We start from the raw sequence: 24,857 nt of genomic DNA on the forward strand, positions 1-24,857 counted from the left end.
AAGATTTCTGGAAATAAAATGAATGCACTTGGTGGAGGGATGAATTTCAAAAAAAAAATTTGAAAATATGAAATATGCCACTAGGAGTCACTGTTGACATACAGTTTCATTCCAGTGTACCTTCAGTATGTATATTTCCTCTTGAGGGAAACATTTTTAAAATCAAAAGATATAAGAAAAATTAGGGGTTACAGTGTTTTGTATGGCAATACAAGTTCTGAAAAGAATATTAAAGGGGCATCCATCTTACGCAGTAGTAGGTTGAATAAAGGTATCTATTACCTATGAATGAAAGTATTAAATATTGAACCTGATTTGAGAATGAAAAATGGTAGATAGCAATTGGTAAAAAAAAAAAGTGCCTTTCACTCTTTTCTTATTTCACCTCAGCCATATGCAACCTCTGAGAGTCGTGCTGCTTTGAAAAGAAATTCTGGAAATTTCTTTTCCCTTTAAATACTGCTGCCTTGTCCTTTAAAACTCTAGCATGCTTGTGTCTTTTTAAATAGAAACTGAGGTTATACAAGACTTAGCAAATTATAGAACAGAAATAAGATTCAAATACATCCAAGATAAGTCTCATTGCTCCTTTTATTTTAATAGCTGAAGAGATTAGAATTTCCAAACAGCTATACCAATCCATGAATGTTTAGAAAGAAACATGAACTCTTTCCTAATACATTGAGTAGCCGTTTATTCTAATGCTCTTACATCTTCAGGCTTGAGCTTTCAGAGTAGATACTACCAGGTAAAAATATAGTTCTCAATCTAGGAACCCCAGATAGAGTTTGGAGAATCTCTTTTTCTTTATCATATATTTTTTAAAGCTACCAAAGTAACACAAGACCATTGCTCCCCAGCCTTACTGAAGGGAGGTATTTAGGTGGATCCAGCCTAGAAAAAGATGGAGAAAGCCTGGGTATCCATCCCTTCTCAGCCTCCCCATTGGTCTGAATGCTTCTTAGAGGTAGAAATGGGTCAGAAAAGTGAGGGAACAACTCTGGAACTCTGAGCTTTGAATATTTACTGATCAGGTCCCATAGGACTGATTTTCTAAGAAAAAACTTAAAGGAATAGCAAAGTCCCCATAGCTGGTGTCCCATAGCAGTGTTTTTCAATCTGTGGGTCAAAATTCATTAATGGGTCATAAAATCAATTTGAGGGGTCTTAACCAGCATAGTATTTTATTAATGAAATAGGACAGAAAGGAGTGGAATAAAAAATACCAGAATGGATCACATTTTATTTCAATGGTTGTACATGTACTTTACTGGGTCATTATATCAATATAAATTGTGTTTCTTATGAAGGGTCATCTCCAGAAGAGCTTGGAAGTCATTTTCCTATAGCACTTTGTCTGTCCCTGTCTGGTTGCTGAGCCATTTATGACAGCTCACATCTCCTCCTCCTTACTAGCCTGCAAACTTCTTGAAGTGGGACTAATGTCCAAATTACTTTTCCTTGGCCACAGTGATTTCCTTAGTACCGTGTACATGGTGGGTGCTTAGTAAACCTGTTTAATATTCGCTTCTTATTTATTTTGCTTTCAAGTTATAAATATATACTTTTCAAAATTGTCAAGTACTATTTGTAATTGTTTTGTTACATGTAGGCTGGGGTTCATATAAGCATTGCCTTTTAACCATCTTTTCCTTATTTTTGGAACTGTGGCCCAAACATAGAGGAACTGAGGCCCAAACATAGACTTCCAAACATAGAGGAGGTCACTGAAAATGGGTTCCGCGGAGGCTATTATGCAGATCTGAACTTCTGTTTTTCAAAGAGCTCTCTCAGCTGCTGCTCGGTTGTGGCTTCTTTCTGCTGCATAAGCTCGGCTGTTCCTTTGGTCACTCCCCAGGCATCCGGCTTTGACATAGAAGGGTTGTACGGCCTGCCTGAGGCTATCCGAAGATTCTCCCAGTATTCCTTCCTGGCCCTGGGGGAACAAAACACACAGCAGGAGACTTCTCCCTGAGCTTCCCTCTCTAGGTCGCAGAGCTCAGACACCCCTGTAGAGCTGTCTTTGGGCTCTTGAGAGTGTGTCCATTGAAACACATTTATATTTTTCTTTCAGAATCTGTAGGTCTAAAGTTACTTTGAATTTCTTCTTTTTACATACACACAGGTTCAAAAGCTAAGAGTTTAGAATAAGGACATTTTCTATCCAAATTACCCTACCTCTCCATCCTCACTTTCTGGCATTCTACTTCCTGAGCCAGCTGAGCCCACATTTGCTGCTCTCCCCAAAGCCAGTGTTGCTTCTGCACCTCTCACCCTGAGGATCCCGCCCCAGCCTCCTTTCTATTTCCCTTGTCTTCCAGCAGAGATTTCCTCACAGGTTTCCCTGTCTCGAGGCTACTAAAACTTGCAAATCTAACTTTGTCTCGGACCCCTTGAGACCCTCCAGGCTCCTCACTGCCTTGGGATGAGGTCATCTCAACCTCGTGAGCATGAACAAAGGCCACCTCCTGTTCCTGACCTGTGTCTTTACCAAATTCTGAATCCAATATTCTCAAACTTCTAGTGTCTCAGCACCTTGTCCTCTTGCCACATCTCAGTGCTTCCCTCTAGGCTGTTCTCCTGTCTGGCCATCTAATTCGTCCTTCAAAATTCAGCTCTGGTGTTAGCTCTGTAAGAAATTCTTCACCAACCTTCCCACCTTTCCCCCTGTGGGCCATTAGTACAGACTCCACAGCACCTGTGCACATCTTCATCCTTAACTTACCATACCAGTTTGAACTTAGCTGTTTATTTCTCTGCCTACTAGACTGTTACCTCCTTGGGGACAGGCCTGTGCCTTGTCCAACGTGCTCCCTCAGCAACCACAACGGTGCCTGACATAGTTGTGCTCAACTAATGTTCACTGAACAGAGGGAAACTGCTCCCTCTGCTTGGGGTGCATCCTCCACCCCCTTCTTTATCCCGTGGAAGCCTACTCAGCTCTTCAAAATCCAGCCCCAACGTCCCTTCTTCTAAAGTATCTATTAGGTAGCGATAGTTATTCTCTTCTCTTCATTGTTACTTTTTTATCCATGCCTCTACTCAAGCAGTTAACTACATCACCTTTCTTCTCCATTTTCCCCAGTAGACCGCGAGATTCTCTTAGCCAGGGACCACAGCCTTTCATTTCTATATTCCTAGTGCCCTGCACATAGCCTGATGTGAAACTCTGTTTGTTTATTGTTCCTGTTCCCCACTGGAATGTAAACTCGGTGGGTAAAGACATGTTTTATCTCATTCACCACTGTCTTCCCAGCTCTAAGGTTCGTGCTTGGCACAGAACAGGCAATTAATATTTGCTGTACTTAAATCCTAACAACTGATTCACTGTTAGTGTCCACCACATGGCTGGTGCTTTCCTAGAGTGTGGAATCACATTGTGTTGCAACTTACATGATTTATATTCTATATTCTTAAAGCTTTCCCCAAAAATCACTCCATAAAGCTACGTTATAAACATCTCTATGAGAGAATTTAAAGAGGATAACTGATTCTTTACCATTACACAGCAAATAGGCTGCAGTTTGGGTAATGACCTCATTTGGACATCTTCATAATCTAAATGAGTTTGGTTTGGCAAATACAGTTTAAGGTTCTTACCTTGCTCTGATCCAGGGTTTGGTGTGCATGTCCAAACCACTTCCCCAGCTGCCATGTTTTTCTGAAGCTGGTGGCAAAAATCCCCTTTCCGGGGCCAGCTCCTCTGCAATCGCCCTGATGTGGTAGGGCTCAAATCCACAGCACCCACCTATGTACCTGACCCCCAGGTTGTAGGCCTCTCTGGCGTATTTTTGAATATCCCATCTGGTTGCAACTCTGGGCTCCAGTCCTGTAATAAATGACACTCTGCTTAAATTAAAAATATATATTCAAAACAAACAGCTATAATAAATGTGTAATTTTCAATAAATGAGTTAGATAAGTTGTCAATATTTAGTTCCTAACTCTTAAAAACTATTAGCTATTTTGCATTGACATATCCAATTGTAAATACTGTGACAGCCGGACTTCAAGATGATTCCCAATGATCTCTGCCCTCTGATGTTCTCACCCTCGTGTGGACCCTCCTGTATTATGTCAGGTTGGTCTGTGAGGCCAATAGAATATGGCAGAAGGGATGGTTTGTGACTTCTGAGGCTAGGTCATAAGAGACATTATGTTTTCTGCCTTGTTCTCTCCTGGAACGTTCAGCCCAGTTGCCGTGTTGTGAGAACACTCAGATACCACAGTGGAAAGCCCATGAGCTAAGGAGCTGAGGCCTCCAGTCCACAGACAGAAAAAAACTGACCCTGACTCCCAACAGCCAACTGAGAGAGCCTGCAAGTAGATCCCCCAGCTCCCATCAGGCCTTCAGATGACTATAACCCTTGCTAGAGTCTGGACTGCAACGTATTAAGAGACTCTGAGCTAAGCTGCTCCCAAATTCATGACCCACAGCAACTTGAGATATAATAAATATTTGTTGTTTAAAGCCATTAAATTTTGCAATAATTTGTTCTACAGCAATAAATACCACAAACGCCTTGCCGTTCTTCTTCTATGGTTCTTCTAGACGGATTATTTTCCAGGGTCCCTCTAGAATATGGGGTAAGGACCTTAGAATGAAATAGGAGGCTGGCCAGGGTCTGGCCCCGCTCACCCGTGGCTTGATTCTCCAGGTAGACTCACCCCCACTTCCCACACAAGCTTTATCCCTCTTCCCAGACTGCAAGTATTACCCCCTTCATCTGCTTGGTCTCTTCATTCAAATCTGTTACACAGTAACCCAATGATGGTAACTTCCCTCTGCCCTGCAAACTCAGATATTGCTAGAATATCTAAGCAACATTCAGAATAGGAGAAAAGTATCTGGGCGATAACCTGGTCTAAACGACTTATTTTTTCTGATGAGAAAATTAAGATCTGGGAGAACTAAGAAATTTTGCTAAGGTTCTGCAACTTAGCAACAGAGCTGGAACCAGAAACAGAATCTTTGCTGATCCTACCCAGGAGGGCGTCCTTTCTGCCAACTTCAGGTATGACGAATTGGTTGTCTACCTAGGTGTTGACTTACCTTTGATTTTACATTTAAGTTCAGAGGTCTTTTTTGCTTGCCGGTCCTGTCTTTTCCTAATGTCTAATTTAAAAGTTTGGGGTTGCAAGGAGAGAAGCTGGGGGCAAGATATGAGGGGATATGCAGCCATTACTTTACGTGATAAAGCTCTATGGCTAGAGATTTCTTTGGAATTTGTCAAACATAAAGACCCTGAGATGATTTATAAAACGTCTGTCTTACCGAAGGGGAATTCTGGCAGGTCGATAAATCCCTGTTTGCCGCAGTCGGGGGTGTGGTAGGCCAAGGGCTGACTCATCAGGTGGGCTTTCAGTCCCGCGGCCTCCAGGCCTTCTTTCATGAGCTTCACTGTTTGTAAGCTAGTTGTGAGGTCAAAATGGCAGTTCACGCCAACGATGGAAGCTCCTGCAAGTGGGAAGAACATTTGAGCTTTAGGGATTCACCAGGTACCAATGGGCCCGACTCTCCTCTCACTCAGGGAGCTTTTATTTGGAATGGTGAATTGGAAGTATGGCACCGGGTCCCTGCAAACTTATCTCACCCTTGGGCAAGAATGATTAGTAACAGGCAGCAAGCCCTTTCTGCAAACAGTGCTTTGAAGAGTCAGCTATAATTGAAGTGTCGTTTATGCACACTTGGCTGTCCATCATTTTTTGAAAAATATAATCATTATTAGAGGTTTTTTTAACTTCAAATTTTAGTAGTCATGTAAAAAAATCATCATTGGACTGTTCTTTAACTTCAAATTTTAGTAGCCATTTTTTCAATCTTTGACATTATATTTGCAAAGCATGATAATTTTTCACGACTCCCAGCTGCCCCATGGCACCTGTGGTTACGACTCATCTGAGGGATAAATCAGTGTTTCCTTTTATCAGGCCAATTTAACAATATTATTAAGTTTCTTGGGCATAACAGCAGAGTGTAATTTAGGAAACGGTTTTTCCGAAACTTTCGTACAAGTGAAATCATATAATATGTGTCCTTTCCTGAATGGCTTATTTCACTTAGTACAATGTTTTCAAGGCTCATCCCTGTTGAAGCATGTGTCAGAATTTCATTCCTTTTTATGGCTGAATGATATTCCATTGCATGTACGTACCACATTTTGCTTATCCATTCATTAGTTGGACACTTGGGTTGTCCGAAAAAAAGGACTTTTTTGATGAACTCATGGCCTAGGATTTTGTAGCTGGGATATAGAGATGCCAAGAACAAGGAAAGGAAAGATTCATTCTGGCCACAATGAGAGCGGCACCAACATCCAGATTCCAGGAGCAGCAGAGCTGACGCTACACGCTGTGACCTCCAGTGTTCAGTGGCAGGCGTCTTAGCGGTCCTCACTGGCCTGGGCCTGCAGTTGGCTCTTCATTTTTGTTCCAATCTGGCCTCACTCCCTGTCATTCCTCTGAATCAGTTTTTGTTAAGGACACCGATGACCTCAATCTTGCCAAGTCTAGTAGTCACTTCTCTCTTCTCATCTTACTCAACGTCTCGGCAGCATTCAACCTCGTGGCACTCTCTCCTTCATCGATACTCCCCTTCTCTTGGCTTCTGAGAACTTCCCCCACTCTCTGAGTGTTGCCCCTACCTCCCTGGCTGCTTTTTTTTGAGTGTTATGTGCTGACCCCTCCTCAAGGCTAAACCTTTCAGTCCTGTAGCGTCCCAGGATCCCACTGAGCCATCTTCTCTTCTGCATCTACACTTCCTTTTCAGCCCCAGGCTCTCAATACCATCTATATCCAGACCTCTCCCAAGCTTCTCTCTCTAACTCTGACCTTTCCACTGGGTTCCAGACTGGTATATTCAACAGCTTACTGAACAGGGTCACTTGGGTCTTGACTACCTTTTTCTTCTTTTGTCTTTCTTTCTTTCTTTCCTTTTCTTTTCCTCCCTTCCTCCCTCTCTCCCTCCCTCCCTCCCTCCCTCCCTTCCTTCCTTCCTTCCTTCCTTCCATCCATCCGTCCGTCCTTCCTGGTGTCCTGGAGCCACAGTTTCTCTTTCCTTGCTAGATATCATTACATTAATGAAGTCATCACATCTTGGCTGTTTATTGATGTCTATTAGGTATAAAGGTCCTTGTAAGGGGTTTTAGAGAAATATAAATAAAGGACACCAAAGATTTTATAATTTAGCACAGGGCTTCCCAAGGTTTGCTCTATGAAAACAAGGTTCTATGATCAATTAAATTGGGCAGTAGTTATTTACTGTAGTCCCTTCTTGGAGACTGCCAGTGCACACGAACACGTCAAAGCCTCTGAGAAGTTCTGCAGCCAAGAGGCTGCTTAACGTGGCTTAACACAGCATTTTCTATCCGTGTGTAACTGCAGAACCCTATTAACAGTCTCACAGATTAGAAAATGTCATCTGAGGACACTCTAAATGTGCGACACAGCTGCTGAGAGGAGGAAGTGATTACTTGGGGTAGGGATGACTATGTAAGGGCACATGGAAGTTGAACTAACATTGGAAGATGGACTAGATTTGTGAGACGGATATTGACTAAGGACCTATCATGTGCTGGGTGCTGTGCTGGGCACACGGTACTCCGTGCTGAGCCAAGCAGACATAGTCTCTGCCCTCTGGGATTTTACAATCAAGTGAGAGAGCCAGACATTCAAGACATAAACGAATGAGATAACTGGGGAGTTCTGTGAAGGATAGAAACAGGGTACAGTGAGGTCAAGCACTGTGGCCACTCACTCTGAACAGACCGGCAGGGGAAGGAGTAGATGCAGGCCAAGAATCCCTGCCAATTAACAGCTGGGATGATGAGGGCCTCCTCTGATCTTTTTGAAACATATTAATTTGGTTTCTCTCCCCATTTCTAATATGTATAATAAAAAATTAGGATTCTACAATGTCATTCCTAAACCTAAATAATTATTATTAGTGACAAGTATGAAGTGACTTCCATGAAATATTAAGAGTTGGATAAAGATGAGAAATTAAACAATTAGCCAATCAAAATCTCTGTTCCACACAGTGAGTCAGACTCTTCCACGGACACTGTGTTATTCCTCAGGTTGAAAATGAGGCAGCTTTGAAAAAAGTCTGTGAATTTTCCCTAATTGAAATGAGACCCAATATTAGGAATGGAAATTATATGAAAAGGTAAATTAGGTGCTCCATGTCTCACATCAAAGGATTTGAAAATTTATTATAGCAATTACAAAAAGTAAAACATACCGGTCATTTATGAGAATGGAAAAACTTTGGCAAAGAGGGCAACTGACTTAAAAGTTATTAATGTCTAAAGACCTCAACTTTAGATAGTTTAAAATAAAACATAATTTTTCCTAATGTTCCTTTTGATTTACTAAAATTCTTCTCATTTCCAGGTGTTAAACCTTCAGCGTAGGTCTAATTGCCCATTTCAAAAGGCTGGTATGTCTGTGTATGTATTTTTTTTTAACATTTTTTTCTCTTTGGGACTCAATAATGATATTATAGATATTCCTAAGAAAGTAAATTAATGGCTTTCCTGTAACAAAAGTAGTATATAGTGATTCATAGATGGACCTGCATTTGTATGTCATTTAAAAGACACACTAGGGGTTTCCCTGGTGGCGCAGTGGTTGAGGATCTGCCTGCCAATGCAGGGGACACGGGTTCGAGCCCTGGCCCGGGAAGATCCCACATGCCGCGGAGCAACTACTGAGCCTGTGTGTCTGGAGCCGGCGCTCCGCAACAAGATAGGCCGCGATAGTGAGAGGCCCGCGCACCGCGATGAAGAGTGGCCCCTGCTCGCCACAACTAGAGAAAGCCCTCGCACAGAAATGAAGATCCAACACAGACAAAAATAAATATAAAAATAAATAAATAAATTTTAAAGATAGACACACTAATTGCAAACTGGCCAGAACGCATCATCACCTGCTTTCACCAGGCGCACTGCACATTCGCCAGGGGCCACACCGTGTAAATCTCCCTCTGGGCCGATGCACATGGTCGCTGCCACTGGTTTTCCAGATGCTTTCAAGGCTTCAACTGCCCATACAGCCTCTTCAACGTGTTCAAAATACTGAAATAAGTTAAAGTCAAGATACTTTTAATCTTGTTTCTTCCCAAATAATTTGAAAACTTATCCTACTGTGTATTAACTTAATTATCCTCAGATGGGTGTTTTTCAAACTCTGAGTTGTGACCCATTAACATTTTTAAAACAGAATAGAAAGGTGATTTCAGCGACTTACAGCCCACAGGTTTGAAGAACACTATGTCACATTAACTGAATCACATTTAGTTGAAGCCCTAAATTGGAAAAACATTTCAAAACTAAATATTACAGCTACTAGTCATGACTGGTGCCTAACCCCACATGGTCCTCATGAGAGTAAAAGGCAGAGAAAATGTCCTAAGTGTACTCGTCTCATCTTAGATCGTATATGTTTACCTCTGCGATCAAAAAGTCCACGTTCTTCTTCATGAAGACCTCTAACTGTTGCTGGAAGACTTTTTTGACTTCAGTTTCCCTCTTGCAGCTAAGGTACGAAGGTGTCTGGCTTACGCCTCCTGCCACCAAGGCGTCTCCCTCATCAGCTACTTGCCGGGCAATATCACAAGCAGCTTCATTGACTTTCTGCCCCTAAAATGGATGAATTTATGATACATCTACATTTTCATGTGAAATTGAAGCAAAATTGTTATTCAACGTCCAAATCTCAGTTGTATGTTATAATAGTGATTTTATTCCAGAAAACGACAGTGATGGAATAGTTCAGTGCTTTATGGAGTTGAGCAATTTGCAGTAACAACATTGCCAATAACAGTGATTAAAAAAAAAAAATCTAATGATGGTATTTAGGATATTATATTATACCAAAGATCTGTGAGAGGGTAAAAGTCCTTACATAAAAAGGATCTGGTATCTTCCAATGCCTAAGCTGCTCTTAGAAGAATACCTAGCAAATAGTGGTGATGATGATTTGCTTTTATCATTAATAAGAATAAAATTCAATTTAAATTACTACAGAATTCATGACTTTTTGTCATTATATATTTTTTCAACAGATACATGTATCACAAGTCAGGTCTTTTCTGATTTTTTAGACAATATAAATTGATGTTTGTCCTCAAAAAACCCCAGTACTAGAGATCACACAGACTCATGTAATTTTAGAATTCCTTTTTCATTTTAGAGATGAAGAAATTGCTGATTTGATGGGATGAGTAAATGGTTTGCCCAACATCACGCAGTTGATTGTAGCTGAGCCTGGAAGATTCTAGGTTCACTGACTCCTGGCACATATGACCTTTCTCCTATACTGTGTCACATTAACAAATTGTAAAGATGTAAGAGTTTCGGACTTCCCTGGTGGCTCAATGGTTAAGAATCCGCTTGCCAATGCAGGGGACACGAGTTCGAGCCCTGGTCCGGGAAGATCCCACATGCCGCGGAGCAACTAAGCCCACGACCCACAACTACTGAGCTTGCGTGTCACAACTACTGAAGTCCGCGCGCCTAGAGCCCGTGCTCCTCAACAAAGAGAAGCCACCGCAATGAGAAGCCCGCGCACTGCAACAAAGAGTAGCCCATGCTCGCCGCCACTAGAGAAAGCCCGTGGGCAGCAACGAAGACCCAACGCAGCCAAAAATAAAATCAATCAATCAATAAATAAAATTAATTTTTAAAGAAGATGTAAGAGTTTGTAAGGATACTCCTTCGGCAACTTAGTCAAGAGACTGAATCATTAATAGTTAAATACTTCTTTGATCTGCTTCATTAAATGCCTTTCTGTTAATTTGAGGGACGCTAGCTAAAACCTAAGAATATTATTTACACATATCTCGTTTCTGTATTGTTTAAAACAAAACAGAACTCTAAAGAGGCTCAACATTTTTCTCTATGAGAGCTTTGGTAATGACACGCGTGTCTACTATGTCCTTCTAAGAGCGCCATGTGTGGTGTTACTCACGGATATTTTCTCTGCAACATAGTTTCCCCTGTTCTCCAGCTTGTCTTCACTGGCGTAGAAGGTGAAGGTCTGCATGACATTCGATCCAGCTCTGAGGAATTCTCGATGAAGCTGGCGAACTGGGAGATTGAATGAGGGAAAGGTATTCATTGTTAACAGTTTATTAGTCTGTGATGCTTTCAAAAGGCTCTCAGGTAAACAACTATGAAAACAGCTGCTTAAATTCCTGGTTGCCTGGCATTTGCTCATCCTGGGGGCAAATGAGGGGTGGATCTGGAGTCTCTTGCCAGGAGAAAGAGATTATCTCTGCCATGGGTGTGGGGTGAAGGGAAGAGGGAGGTCCCACAGAGGAAGAATCATCTCAGTGCTTTTGCCAGGCAGAGAAGATGGGGAAGGACATTCCCTAGAGAGGGAACAGCCCGAGCAAAGACAAGGAGGCAAGAAAAGTCTTGGCATTTGGGGGAGTGACAAGCAGTCTGAGTGGCCGGAGTTGAGGATATGCTGGAGAAGTGGTGGGAGATGCACTTGGAAAGGCGGGCTGTCAGAGTGTAAAACAGCCTAACACATCATCCCAAGGAGTCTAGGTGCCAGACCACAGGTATCAGTGTTTTGGTTTTGTTTTTTTAATTTATTTTATTTATGTATTTTTGGCTGCATTGGGTCTTTGTTGCTGTGCGCGGGCTTTCTCTACTTGCGGCGAACAGGGGCTACTCTTCGCTGTGGTGCACGGGCTTCTCACTGCAGTGGCTTCTCTTGTTGCAGAGCATGGGCTCTAGGCATGCAGGCTTCAGTAGTTGTGGCATGTGGGCTCAGTAGTTATGGCTCACAGGCTCTAGAGCACAGGCTCAGTAGTTGTGGTGCACGGGCTTAGTTGCTCCACGGCATGTGGGATCCTCCCGGATCGGGGATCAAACCCGTGTCCCCTGCATTGGCAGGCAGATTCTCAACCACTGCACCACCAGGGAAGCCCAACTCAGTGTTTCTGAAAGATAATTCTGGTAGTAGAGTGGAATAAGTGTCGGAGAAATGTTCGCAATCTAGGTTCATGGGTGAATACCACGTGGCGAAGCTTTCATTGGCTGGAGGAAATATGGTGGGAGGTTTCTTTTTTTTTTTCCCCATATAATCAAATGTATGCAATTTAAAGAGTTATGCTTTGCTCTAAAATAGTGGTCCTAAACCTTGGTTGCCCATTAGATATCCTGCAAGCTTTTCAAAAATTATGAAGGTTAGTGTCAAATCCACATATATTCTAATTTAATTGGTTTGGGGTAAGGCACAAGCAATTTTTTTTAAAGTTTTCCCAGCTGATTCTTATTTTCAGTTTTGTTGAGAATCACCATTCTAAGAGCAGGAGGATGTTTCTTCTATAAAATGATATTGAGACTTAGATGGTGTTTTGTTTTTGTCAGGAGAAATGACTGGACAGAGTAAGAAACCAACAGTCGTATATCGAACCCTAAAATTTATTTTGAAATTTCAGAGACTTATAAAGTCTGCCGGTCTGGGAACAACTACATTAGACACTAGGAAATTATTAGGACACTGGTGTTCTTAGCCCTTCAGAGGCTAAGACTGGAGAATAGTTTGGCATCTTTGCAACCCAGATGCCTAGTAGAGTGCCAAGAACATAGGAAGCTCAGTTTTTGTTTATAAATGGACAAAAAGGTGAGGCCAAAAACGCTTTTGAATTTCAGAGAATGGATTTCTAAGCTTGAAGCCAAATCTCTGCTTTTAAAATCATGGAACCTTTCGTTCTCAGTGGGAACTTAAAAGCATGCCTAAATTAGGGGGTTTCGAAGTTGTTTTAATTAGCAGCAGAATCAACTGAAAAACCTTATATACAGTCAATCAGATAAACACAGAGTGCTGAGGTTGGAGCAAGGGAGAAGGGACTACAGACTTGGTATCTGGGACAGAATGGTTTATGAATAAGAAGTCCACCCAGCTGGCCCTTTGATGGATTTCCAGAGGCTGTAAAAAAAAAAAAAAAAAAAAAAAAACAAGCAAAAACCCTGGAATGGTGTGTAAATCGTTTACATGTATGTACATTGTATAGTGCTCATAGGGTCTATAATCTTTTATCAGATTTGTTCAGAGGGCAGTGAGTCAGAAAGGTGAAGACAACCTTTTCACTCTTAATAGATTTGATTTGATTTGATTATTCCATCATGCTTCTTAAAAATGCCATGCTTTTCAAAGTGTGACCCTACTAGACTCACTTGGGGACAATTAAAAATTCAGATTCCTCAAACCCCTCCAGACCCAGGGAAACTGATTCAAAGCTGATTCCACTGAGTGCAAGAACCACAACTTTTGGCATAAATTTTAGTAGGAGAGTTAGTCTGGTAATTTCTGAATATCCTTTCAATTTCTATTTTCTGTTTCCTCTCATCATAAAACGATGAGTTTTCATCCTCTAACCAACAATAGGGTATGACCAGTTCACATGACAATGATACAACTTATGCTAATTAATTATATGCATTTTATGGCTTTATACTCTTCATATACTAGCTTTATTTTAGCATCACAGAAGCTAAATATTACCAACTTATGTGTGTGTGTATATGTATAAAACATATGACCCAGACATATATGTACAGAATATAGATATTACCTTGTACACTTACTTGAGAAATGCAAGTCTTTGAAATTCCACAGCAAACTCTAAAAGGTCAAATAAAAATTTGCAGTATTTCTTCAGTGGGACAATAAATTTGCAGTAAAATCATTTGGCAGCAAAATGTCACCTGAACTAATGTGAGGATATTTATAATTGTATCCTATTTAGTGTGGGTAGCCATATATTTTGATGCAAAAAGAGTATTCATGTGTTTGATGGGGCGTAGGGGAGCACTTCAGACCCTAATAAGAGCGTTATGCAATATGTAGCATATGTAATGTATTAACTTTCTAAAATTCCCACAAATTCTGGATTCTAAGACGCATTTGGCCCCAAAAGGGCTTGGATAAGGAATTGCAGACTTGTAGCATAACCTTCCCTTTCTCACTGCTTCCAGCACTAAAAAGTCAAGTCCAGGCACCACTCCTACAAAAGTGTTTTGGGTGCCGTCCAGTCTACAGGGAAACTTTTCAGGGTCTATATGAATTCTAGTTATTACCCAGTCAAAATTAGAAAAGCACCTGCAAAAACAAATTCATTTGCATAAAGTAGCATGACAATGACCACCGCTCTCATTTAGAACATGAATGTTTTAAACACATTTCACCACCCCCACCCCAGAAAAGGTTAAATACATCCAAGTTCGTATGAAATGGTTCTTTGAAGATAAGTTACAAGCAGATTTGTCTTTTCTGATGCGTCCTGTAGTCCACTGTGTTTGACAGAGTTTGAACTAGGCACTGGCAGAGTTGAATATAGGGGATTTCAGTCTATAGCAGAAAGGATTAAATCTGATGACTCAGTATCATGGAGTTTTCATTAATTCTTGGAAAGCAAGGAGCTCGCAGAAGAAAAAGTAGAGCAAATGCTCAATACATGTAAATAAGCTCAAAATATTCAAGACACAAGTGGCCAAGAGATCAAATGTGCTGTTTCTGCATTAATAAAATCAAAGAAAATCGGTATCAGAGCAGTTTCTCTTGAGCTCCTCTAATGTGTGACTTTAAAAAAGTAAACGTTAACTAACAAAATTGAAATTTGCAGTTTAAACAACAGTCTTATTTTGTTTCCATGGCAAAGTTTGGGCAAAGGTAGTTTATCGTTAATGTCAGTTTGGCCCAAGAAATATTTCATTCTGAGTTTAACCCAGCAAGCAGACCTTAAGAAACAAACCATAGATATATTAGAAAATCTCACTCTCAGGTCTTAATTATGCCATTGTGTTCCTTACATCCCTTCGACACAATGTTTCTGAAAGTGGGGTTTACCTTGCCACCATTTGGAGACAAGTATTATAAATATGCAGGTTCCTGGACCTGTCACAAACCTAATGAAACCAAATCTATAAGTGGGGTCTGGGAATTTATTATTTTTAACAAACTTCGCTGGTGAAACTAAAATTTGAGAACTCTTGTTGGTTTAGCTTCCAAAGCTTACTAATTGCATTTTTTTTTAAAGAGTAGAACACAGTATTATTTCTACGTTTATTTGGGAATATAAAAGTTGCGTACATTTGCTGGGTTTCATAGTGTGACTACGGCTCTTCTACTTTGGATACTTTTTAGGGACAGTGTGATTTGAACACACTTCTGTACTTCTCTAGCAGTAATAGATTAATACAACCAAGAATATTACCAAGAGAGGAAGCAACTCACTCAAGTTACTAACAAGAGCGAATAGTTGTAGTGTTTAACATGAGCCAGGCACTCTTTTGAACACTGCACATATCATTTATTTAATCCTCATAACAACTTTATGAGGTAGATGTCAATATTATCTTGGTTTTCTTAGCTAAGTAATTTCCCCAAGGCCGCACAGCCTAGCGGCTGTGTCAGGATCTGAGCCAGTTCGTCTGGATCCAGAGTCTGTACTGGATCTCAAAACTGTACTGTCTCTCAGTTTATGTTCTTGGTTAATTTCCATCCTTCGTCACTGAGTTTATTGGAATATGCTTTTCTTTAACGTAAAAAACATCTGTTTATTATCTTATACAATATTCACAAGAACTCTGGTTTCCTCTGAAAGATTTAAATTCTTTCGAAGTGTTGGTTGCTGACGGCTCCTGGCTGAGACCCTTCCTAGGAAGTGCCCTAGGCCAAAGGGCACTCCTTTGCCCAGGATTAAGCCCTCTCCTGGAGGAGGGGAGCGCTGACAGTTTGTGTTAGTAGGGGGAAAACACAAAGACCTAGCCGCCTAGCCTCAATCTGGGACAACTCTGAGGGGTCTGTGCAATTCCAGAGCTCCCTGAGAGATTGGCTGGGGTCTCTGTTACAACTCTTCACGGCTTAGTTCCAGGTCCTCCCTTTGCCCAGTCCTGCTTCCCTCACTCCCTTAGTTCACTCCCAAGAGTAGAACCCCTGAGCACAACTCTCTACTTCATAATGTGTTTTCTGAGTGGTCTGACCTGCAAGAGTTGAAGCCAGAACTAGTCATGGGAAATAACTCTGAAGGCATCATTTTAGAGTCAGATCTCCTTCTGACTAGCTAGTAATGAGCACCCACACATCACAGGTGATGGAGCTCCCAGCATGCTCTAGGGGTACAACTATTAAAACCTCAACCTGTAGTGAATTAGGATGAGATACCCTTGGAAGGGAATGCACTAGTCGGTGCACTATGTCAGATGTTTGAGAGGTCCAGGGGAAGTAGGAACTGTAAGGACTCCAGAGCTAGATGGCTATTGTTGGGTACCACCAAATACTGGAGAAAGACAATGAAAGGCTACAGGTGAGTCATCACCGATTTCAGGCAATGTGTGAGAGTGAGGATCTTCTGGGTGGTGTGTAAAGAGACTCAGTTCCTGTTGCTAGAGAACAGAAAAACTGAGGCTCTGGCCCGGGACTAAATTACATAGGGAGCAGAGTTCTCAACTGGGAAAGCATTTTATTGCCAAAAGTTAGGGTCTGATTAGGAAGAAATGGGACCCTCAGATCTGGAATAAAGACATATGGGTGGATTAACCCATTAGCCTTGAAAACCTACATCCCTCAGAAGTCCATGGACCTGCAAAAGTGACCCATTGCTCCCTTTTGAAGATTAAATCTTCGCTATTCCTTAAGGCTGATACGGAGGCCCTAAGAGACAGCATTTATCCCCTTCAGATTGCATCCTACCTCCCCTCCTGTCCATAAAAGATTTGTGGTCAAAAAAGTAAAGTGAGAATAAGGTGTGTGGGTGCAGGTGCAGGTTAGGTAGGTAGTTGAACAGGGTGGCGCTAGTATACAATGAAATTGACTAGTTGGCAGATACATAATGGAAGAGGGCTTATCTGCAAGATGATGATTGATGCTGTATCATGCAACTTACAGTGGGTTAAGGAGGGAACGTGGCCTTGTGGGGGAGAATGGCTAAAACACACTAAAATGGTAGAGCCAGAGTCGTGATGAGATTGAAGAATAGGAGCACTAGAGAAAGTGAGCAGAAAAGATAGGAGGGGGTGGTCAGAGAATGTGGTATTTGTCCTTGAGATTTCAGAGGTGGACGGCTATTGGCGATGGTGAGGTCTAGGAGAGGGTTGCTAAGGTGGGAATGGAGGAAAAGTTTGCTGGAGATGAGGAGGAGATCAAGGCACTAACAGGAAGAGTGCTGGATGGATCACATGTATGGATGTTGAAGTCAACTAGAGTGTTGAAGAAGGGAGGGGCAGAGAAAGGCAGTGAGCCAGGTTCTAGACTCATCTAGAGTGAGGATCAGCGAACAAGAGGTAGATATAGGGCTTCCCTGGTGGTGCAGTGGTTGAGAGTCCGCCTGCTGATGCAGGGGACACGGGTTCGTGCCCCGGTCTGGGAAGATCCCACATGCTGCGGAGCAGCTGGGCCCGTGAGCCATGGCCGCTGAGCCTGCGCGTCCGGAGCCTGTGCTCCGCAACGGGAGAGGCCACAGCAGTGAGAGGCCCGCGTACCGCAAAAAAAAAAAAAAAAAGGTAGATATAGATGACAGCAACGGGCCATTGGTACTTACCCAACAGGCAAACCTGTACTTATGTACCTAGCACGGTGCCCAGCAGGCAATAATAAATATTTGGATACCACGGCATGAATGTATCTGTTTGATGGCATGCTTCTAGACGTGGGTCAACATAGTGGTCTTTTATGAGAGCTTAGAATATAGCTGTGCACCAACCTGCTTCTGGGTGTTCCACAGCAGCTTCTGGGGTCCAAGGTCCTGCCTTCACGTAGCCCCTCTTCTCCAGTGCAAAGACAAAACCTCCATCTCCAATCATGACCTCTCCAGAGTTTAACCGTTCTAGGATGCCCTAAAATTACAGAAGAGGAGGAAGAAAAGTTGTTACTTGAATTTTTAAGACAATTTTCTACCTTTAGAACTTTTGCTATCATATTCTTGAGAAGTATGATTTCTTTAGAATTCTCAGAAAATATCTGTTTTATACAGAAATTTGTGACTATATTGAGAATCACCAGAATGCTAATATATTGAAAGTTTGTGTATCCATGTGTATGTGACAGGGATGGGGTCTTTCCGAACACATTAAAGAGTATTTGAAGAATATTGTGGGAGGATGTTATGTTTGAATAAACATCTTCAGAGGGATTAGATGAAAAGGTTTTGTTGTAAAGCCTCATTAGATGAAAAGGTTTTGTTGTAAATAAATACTTAAGCACACCTTCTTAAAATGGTGATTGTTAGTCTTTCTTCTTATTCTATCAATAAACTAAAGAGAGGATTGTATTTTATAAAGTTGAAGTGGCATACAATGCTATTAAGGCATTTTGAGACTGAAAAGTCAAAAGATATTTGGTGAAGACAGAAGGAAGGAGATACTACCACAAAGAGGGCCAAATCAATTAAAGACTTCTGTCTCTGGTGTTAAAATTCAGTTTCCATAATAGCAGCTGCATTATGCTGTCCAGGAAGTTATGAGTACGCACAGCCCGCTCTCTACAAGTGAGGGAACAGGAAAGAGACAGGTAAATAAAATATTTGTAAACTAATTTCTAATCCAACCTCCATACCTATTCCATTTACAGTACTATGCAATAATTACCCTGGTGTTAATAGAGAAATGTTGAACTTAATATTTTTAAAGGGCTTTGTGACTTAGAAAGTAATTTTCTAGTGTAACAATTTTTTTTTTAATTTCAAAAACTCATAGCCTTTAAAAATAAAAGGTACCCTAATTCAATTTAGGTCACTCTGATTTTACAAATGAAGAATTAAGGTCCAGAGTCTCTGAGTAATTTATACACGGTCTTCCAGGTGCAGTGTATATGGTCTCCTGATTCTTTTATCCTTCAATGGTATCTAGATTTGATTTTAAATGGGGGTGGGGAGGATGGGATAGCCCTGAAAAGGCCGTGTAAAGTAATAACTTGGAATGTACTTACCTGTTGTGTTCCATTTATTACTAATAATGGTTGACAGAACAAATGCTGATATAACAAGGGTTACAAATTCTGTGAGAGACATTCGTAGGATTTTCTGTCTTAGGTCCTCACCAACTTCTGCCTCTCTTCCACACCATTTTGAAACTGGTGCTCAGAGAAAAGAAACATCTGACATTTCTACCTTAAAGCAGTGAAATAGGACTATGCTAAATATTCTTGAATAGCCCTTCCACGTAGAAAAAATGTCAAGTGTACAAGTCCATGAGATAACAGATACAAAAATATAGAATTGATCACATGTAATTTTGAAATCCAAATACTTGTCATGATTACAATGTGTCTAAATGTCACATTTTAGATTGACACATATACACTAATATGTATAAAACAGATAACTAATAAGAACCTGCTGTATAAAAAAATAAAATAAAATTCCAAAAAAAAAGTCACATTTTAAAACTACAACTTTAATCGTTATGACCCAATTAACAAGAAAAATATATTGCTAGTCGGTGCAGTTGTATAAAAACATGAACAACAGTCAAATAAATGAGATATGACTGGCTACTAATTTTCATTTGGGTGACGTAATTCATGATATTTTATTCAATCACCTAGCAACTCTCATTGGACTCTTCTGTGTGTTTTCAAACTTTAGTAGCACAACACTTAAATGCACAGCATAGCTAAGAATCTGATATTTGGTGGCAGAGTGGCTAGTGGTGATTCAATTACCATGCTGTACCTTAGTTTATTGAACAATTACATCAGGAAGAACACTCTCTTAGATTCTACTGCATTTTTAAATTACCTGAACTTCAGACTTTCTTGTTCCTAAGCTAAGTGGCTTTTTTTTTAAATGGAATGTGCTCTGAGAAAATGCTCAAGATATTGTTTGTGAAAAAGTGTTGCAAAGCAATATGTGTAATATCAGAATTTTTGTTTAAAAAGTACATATTTGCCTAGACAATAAACTAGCAGAATATACATCAAAATGTAGTAGACACTGTTCTTAGTGGTTTTCCTAGTTGTTTACAATGAACTTGTGTTAGTTTTGTAACGTACGTTTTAATTTTAATCAGAAGTATAGAAGTATTATTGTCCATATTTTAACAGTGACATAGGCATGGAAACAAGGTTACCAAAGAAACTTTTTTTTTCTTCCCATCTTATGTCCATCTGTTGCTAAAATAATCCTTTAAAATGTTTCATTTTGTGAGTTTGAGTCTGGGGTAGTGGATTAGGATTTATGGCAACATAAATCGGGCCAAACCAAGAAAAAATTTAAATCTCTATGGGAATCGTCCTTTCCAGCCTACATCAGCTATTCCTTTAGTAGATATATGGATTGGCAAAATTCTCCACCTAACTGAACTGGTGACAGCCTATAATCGATTGTCATCTCAGCATCTTAAATCCTGGGACTGCATGGCATTTTAAAAAATTAATTGAATTAATGTTTTTCCTTGTGTGGAGGTCTTTTTAATTTGAGGCGGGGTCAGCCCTTTAGAAACTAGGTACAGCCCATTTCTAAAGGGATGGCTGGCAATGAATTTGGGAGGTGGACCTGCCCCCACAGTCCTTACAGCTGCAGGAGTACAGTTGGCCTGGCCCTGTCTCCTTCGCTGCCATTCCCTGGGCCTCTGTCTGCCAGGCATGGAGTTGGGTGCTTTGACACCCAAGGCGCAAGCATATTCCCTACTCCCTCCGTCCTTCTCTTCCCACTCCTAACCATAGTCCTACTCTCAGTGTATGCATCCATCCATCCATCCATCCATCTCCGGCCCCCGCACCGTCCCCCCCCCCCACCCAGTAACTAGACGAAGGCCCACAATCTGGACTGAAACACTCGTCCCCAGGGAAGGGCGGGCTTGTTACTGGGTTTTTATTTTTAAAACTTATTAACAGTCCTTCCTCAATATCTTACGGCCATTGTGCTTAATTTTTCTGAAACTGTCTTTTCGAGGCCCGCACGGTGCCCTGTTCTGTGATCGCTGAAACCAAACTGCGGGATGAAAACTTACATCATCCAAACAACGCCAGAGCCCTAGGGCTGCGGCGGGGCGGGCTGGTGGGTGCAGCGAGAACCCTGCAAGGTAGGGGCCCTGAGACCTTAGGCGCCTGTGAGTGCGCGGGCGGGAAACGGTGGGAGACCGGGCGCGCGCCTCCCTGCCCTGCAAGCGCTGGGCGTCAAGGGGCGAGCGCGGTGGCACGGGCACAGACCCCAGAGGAGCCCGGGGCACGCAGCAGGGCGACCCCGAGTCCCACCGCCGTGGGGAAGGGAAGTCGCACCTGTGGGTCTAGGAGCCGCATCACGGGGGAGTGCTCAAGACGTTGGGAGTCTCAGCTCTTTGGGGGCGCCCTGGAGTTGGGGGGTCACATAGTTCTAGAGGGCGCTCTGGTCAGGGGGGCAGGAGTGCAGACTCAGAGGCGCCTTGGTGTTCTGCAGCAGAAGTCCTGGGGGGCCTTCTGGTCACAGTCAGGCTCTAAGGGCTCCTCTGCGCTCCCCGCGGCTGAGATGCAATGCGGGGCTGGTTTGTGGATCGAAACTCAGAGCTTTGGCCGGGATGGACAGCGCCCTTGGGTCCCCTGCAGACTCACCTTTTTGGCCTTTTTGCCCCCGACTGGTGCCATCTTCGTGGTGTCCCGGACGGACGGTACTTAACACGGATGAGGACTGGCGAGGCGAGCGTTTCCCCCTGAGAAGCCCGGAGCTGCACGGCGGCAGCAGCCGGGCTCTTTATACCCGCTGCTCCCGCGGGGTGGGTTTCCCCACCCCCGGTGCGGTCCAACGCGGGCCTCGGGCGGGGAACACGCCCACCAGCCCTTGATCCCGGCCTGTCGCTGCTTGGGAACCTGCGTGCGGAGGAGGTGATCGAGATTGTTCTGCCAAAATGGGTGAAACCATCCAGAAGTAAAATAATAATAATAATAATGCTGCCACTGGCTCAGGTTTCAGACCTCCCTGTGCCCGGCCCTTCTTTTCCCCTCGCAGGTCCCCGACCCTGATTTCTCCCTTGCCTGGGATCGTGTATCATTACTTCCTTAAGTCGCTAGGCCAGACCCCTAAGAATTCCATCCAATGCCCAAATATTTGTCAAAGGCCGAGGATACAAGATTACTGAACGAGGAGGCTTGCAGTTCTTGGAAGAACTTCAGCCTAAAGTGTGACCTCCTGTGTGATATACACCCAGTGGATATGTATCTGAAAAAAATATGACATTTACAGAAGGGTCCGATACTGACCCTGCATTAGTGTGTGTGTGTGTGTGTGTGTGTGTGTGTGTGTGTGTGTTCAAAGTGAACTTTATCCTTATATCCAAACATGCCTTACAGTTTCTAATAATATCTTTGCAACATTTAACAAGGACAAACACTTAATGTTTATATATGACAGTGGAAATGTACTTTAGAGACTTCAAAATTCAGCGTGAAAACTGTGTATAAAAACGAATAGGCATTAGAGAAACTGGAGGAAAATAGAAATGTTAATAGTAGTTATCTATTGATGGTAGAGTTACGTCTTGCTTTTATTTTATTCATTATGTTTTACTGTATTTTCCAAACTTTCTTTACAGTGAGAACACATTGACTTTAAAAATTTTTTTAATTTAATATATTTATTTTTTATCCAGCAGGTTCTTATTAGTTATCCATTTTATGCATATTAGTGTATATATGTCAATCCCAGTCTCCCAATTCATCCCAGCACCACCACCCCCCAGAACACATTGACTTTAAAATAATGAAAACATTACTTTAGAAAAATGTACAACGTAAGAGTAAATAGCCTAGAGAACAACTAAGAAGTCTGAAGTAGAGTTCAGAAACTTACCCAAATACATAAAAGCACACAAGGAAATTTTGTATGTAGAACAATAACCTCTATTTCGACACGTGCAAAGAAGGAAATTACTGTAGCAAGTGATGAATTAATACAAATTTAGTTGCTCAAATTAGGTGCACTTGAGATAAAACTGTGAAATTAGGAAAGTCCTTTTGCTTCAGGTAATTGTCAAGTTTAAAATGGCAAAAAGGGAAGGATGATGGATGCATATTGTAATGCAAATGATCTATTATTTCACCTGTCCGGCAAGAATGAGGCATGAGGTAATGTAGGCATCCTTCACAGTGCCTAGATTTTCAACCATGAAAGCATTGGAGTATATGAGTAGGTAACAGTTCAGTTATTTAATGCGTCAACTACGTATATTATTGATATTAACCAGGTGAGTATGGGTGAGACAAGCAGGTTTAGTCTGAGTCTAGTTAGGGCTGCAGAGAGCAGTTGCGGTGGTGGGTACTAGTCGCTAGAGGGCAGTATCAGGGCTCGACTGTAAAAACTGAAAGCAGCTGTTCTCAATTTCACAGTTCGTCCACTTTCAGCAAAACTCAGGAGAGGTTTTAAACTAGCAACATTTAATTTAAAAATGAATTGCGAACTTTTAGTAGATAATATAGACACATGGCAAAAATGTTCAAGTCTTTCCCCAGCTGCTATTCCCGGGTCAAGTCCTCCCTGGAGATAACCACTGTTACCTGTTAACTATTCTTCCGGAACTCTGTGCCTATGTAAGTGTATACATGTATAGATAAGGATTTGTATTTAAATGTAGGGAATTTAATTTATTTAGTCACTTATCCACCTCCACCTTTTCTGAAATGATTAATAGGCAGCTGTTGAAATAATTTTGTTTTTCTTCAGCTTCTCAGTTTGTTCTACCTCCGCTCCCCACGCCAATGGGGTCCATTAAAAAAATTCATGCACCTACTATTTCCGTAATAGCTAATAATATCCACAGCCCACCGACTGCTTACTATGTGCCAGGCACTACGTTAAGCCTTTTACATATGCAATATTATTTACTCCTCACAATTCTGTGAGGTAGACACCCCCTCTTTGTCCTCAAGAACCATGAACTCAGGGAGATATAGAAGTTATCAGAGTGATCTCTGAAGGCCCTGTGCCCCATTTCCAAAGTACAAAGTACTAAGGTGGCTTGGATGCCACCTGGGGAGTGAGTTCTGTAGTAACTGTCCTTGGGAGGCTGTCCATGTTCTCTGTTCTCTGCTAGAGCAATGAGATGAGGAAGGTCACATAGCACAGAAGTCTTTGACCTCCTACGTAGACCTTTGGGGTCAAAAATATATCCTGAAGGGAAAGAGGAGGGTTAGAGCCGGAGGTCCACTCCCTCAGTTTTATCACCTCAAAAAGAGAGGTTATGGTTCCATCTCCAGCTAGTGCTTTGCTCCACTTATAACCCTATCTATTAATTCAACAGACATTTAAGGCCCATGCATACAATGAGTCAAGCGCCATGCTTGTTGCCGGAGATAAAGGATATTTCCTCCATTTTCCCAAAAGGGGGAAATAGATTCCATCTCATGTAAGAGTTAAAATGTCCCCTTTATCAATATGCAGATGAAAAAAATGTCAGGACTTTTCATTTTCCATTCAACTGGGATCATCTTTAAAATGAAAGTGGCTTTTCATAGATCTTTTTAGACTAAAAATGTTTTATTTAGCCTCTAAACTGTTGAACATGTTTTATGTTTTAACATCATGTAGAACAGTGTTTGCAAACTGGTAGCATGGAAATGGGGCCAACTTCTGTGTTTACTTTGGCAAGGCCCGTGTTTTGAAAAAATTGAATGTGGATTCCTTTATGTGGCGCCTTCCCATTTGCCGGTCTGCCTGACACCCAGTTGTTCCACTCTTGATTGGTTCACGTATTTACCTTACCTTGAAGGCATGTGAGTTTCAACCTCTGCTGTAAGTAGAAGGAATATTGGGGGTTATCAAATATATGTGAGATGTCCTTTGGTCCGCGTTCTCCCAAATAGCCCCCAAACTGAAGATTTCACTTTCCTTATATTTTTCTATTGCCAATAATCTCAGTTATTTTTTGTTGCCA

The 24,857-nt window shown here is 41.7% G+C and overlaps 1 protein-coding gene across 1 annotated transcript; it reads right to left on the reverse strand.

The window, feature by feature from the left end:
• Window positions 1-573: 573 nt before the first annotated feature.
• Window positions 574-21,697, reverse strand: BHMT (betaine--homocysteine S-methyltransferase). Its single transcript, XM_004270841.4, has 8 exons — window positions 21,544-21,697; window positions 17,720-17,852; window positions 10,972-11,090; window positions 9,450-9,641; window positions 8,930-9,077; window positions 5,276-5,458; window positions 3,601-3,829; window positions 574-1,936 (listed from the first exon to the last, which is right to left on the reverse strand). Exons 1-8 carry the CDS (start codon window positions 21,574-21,576, stop codon window positions 1,753-1,755), a joined length of 1,221 nt encoding a protein of 406 aa, XP_004270889.1. The 5' UTR covers window positions 21,577-21,697; the 3' UTR covers window positions 574-1,752.
• Between the last annotated feature and the right edge of the window lie 3,160 nt (window positions 21,698-24,857).

This window comes from Orcinus orca, chromosome 3 (genome assembly GCF_937001465.1).
Source record: "Orcinus orca chromosome 3, mOrcOrc1.1, whole genome shotgun sequence".
NCBI lineage: Eukaryota > Metazoa > Chordata > Mammalia > Artiodactyla > Delphinidae > Orcinus > Orcinus orca.

Coding starts and splice junctions, on each gene's coding strand:
- BHMT (XM_004270841.4), bottom strand. CDS start 21,576: ATGGCACCAGTCGGGGGCAAAAAGGCCAAAAAG. Junction 9,642..10,971: donor ATGTTGCAGAGAAAATATCC/GTGAGTAACACC, acceptor CATCCATTTTAG/GGGCAGAAAGTCAATGAAGC. Junction 5,459..8,929: donor AGTGCGCCTGGTGAAAGCAG/GTGATGATGCGT, acceptor TCCCACTTGCAG/GAGCTTCCATCGTTGGCGTG.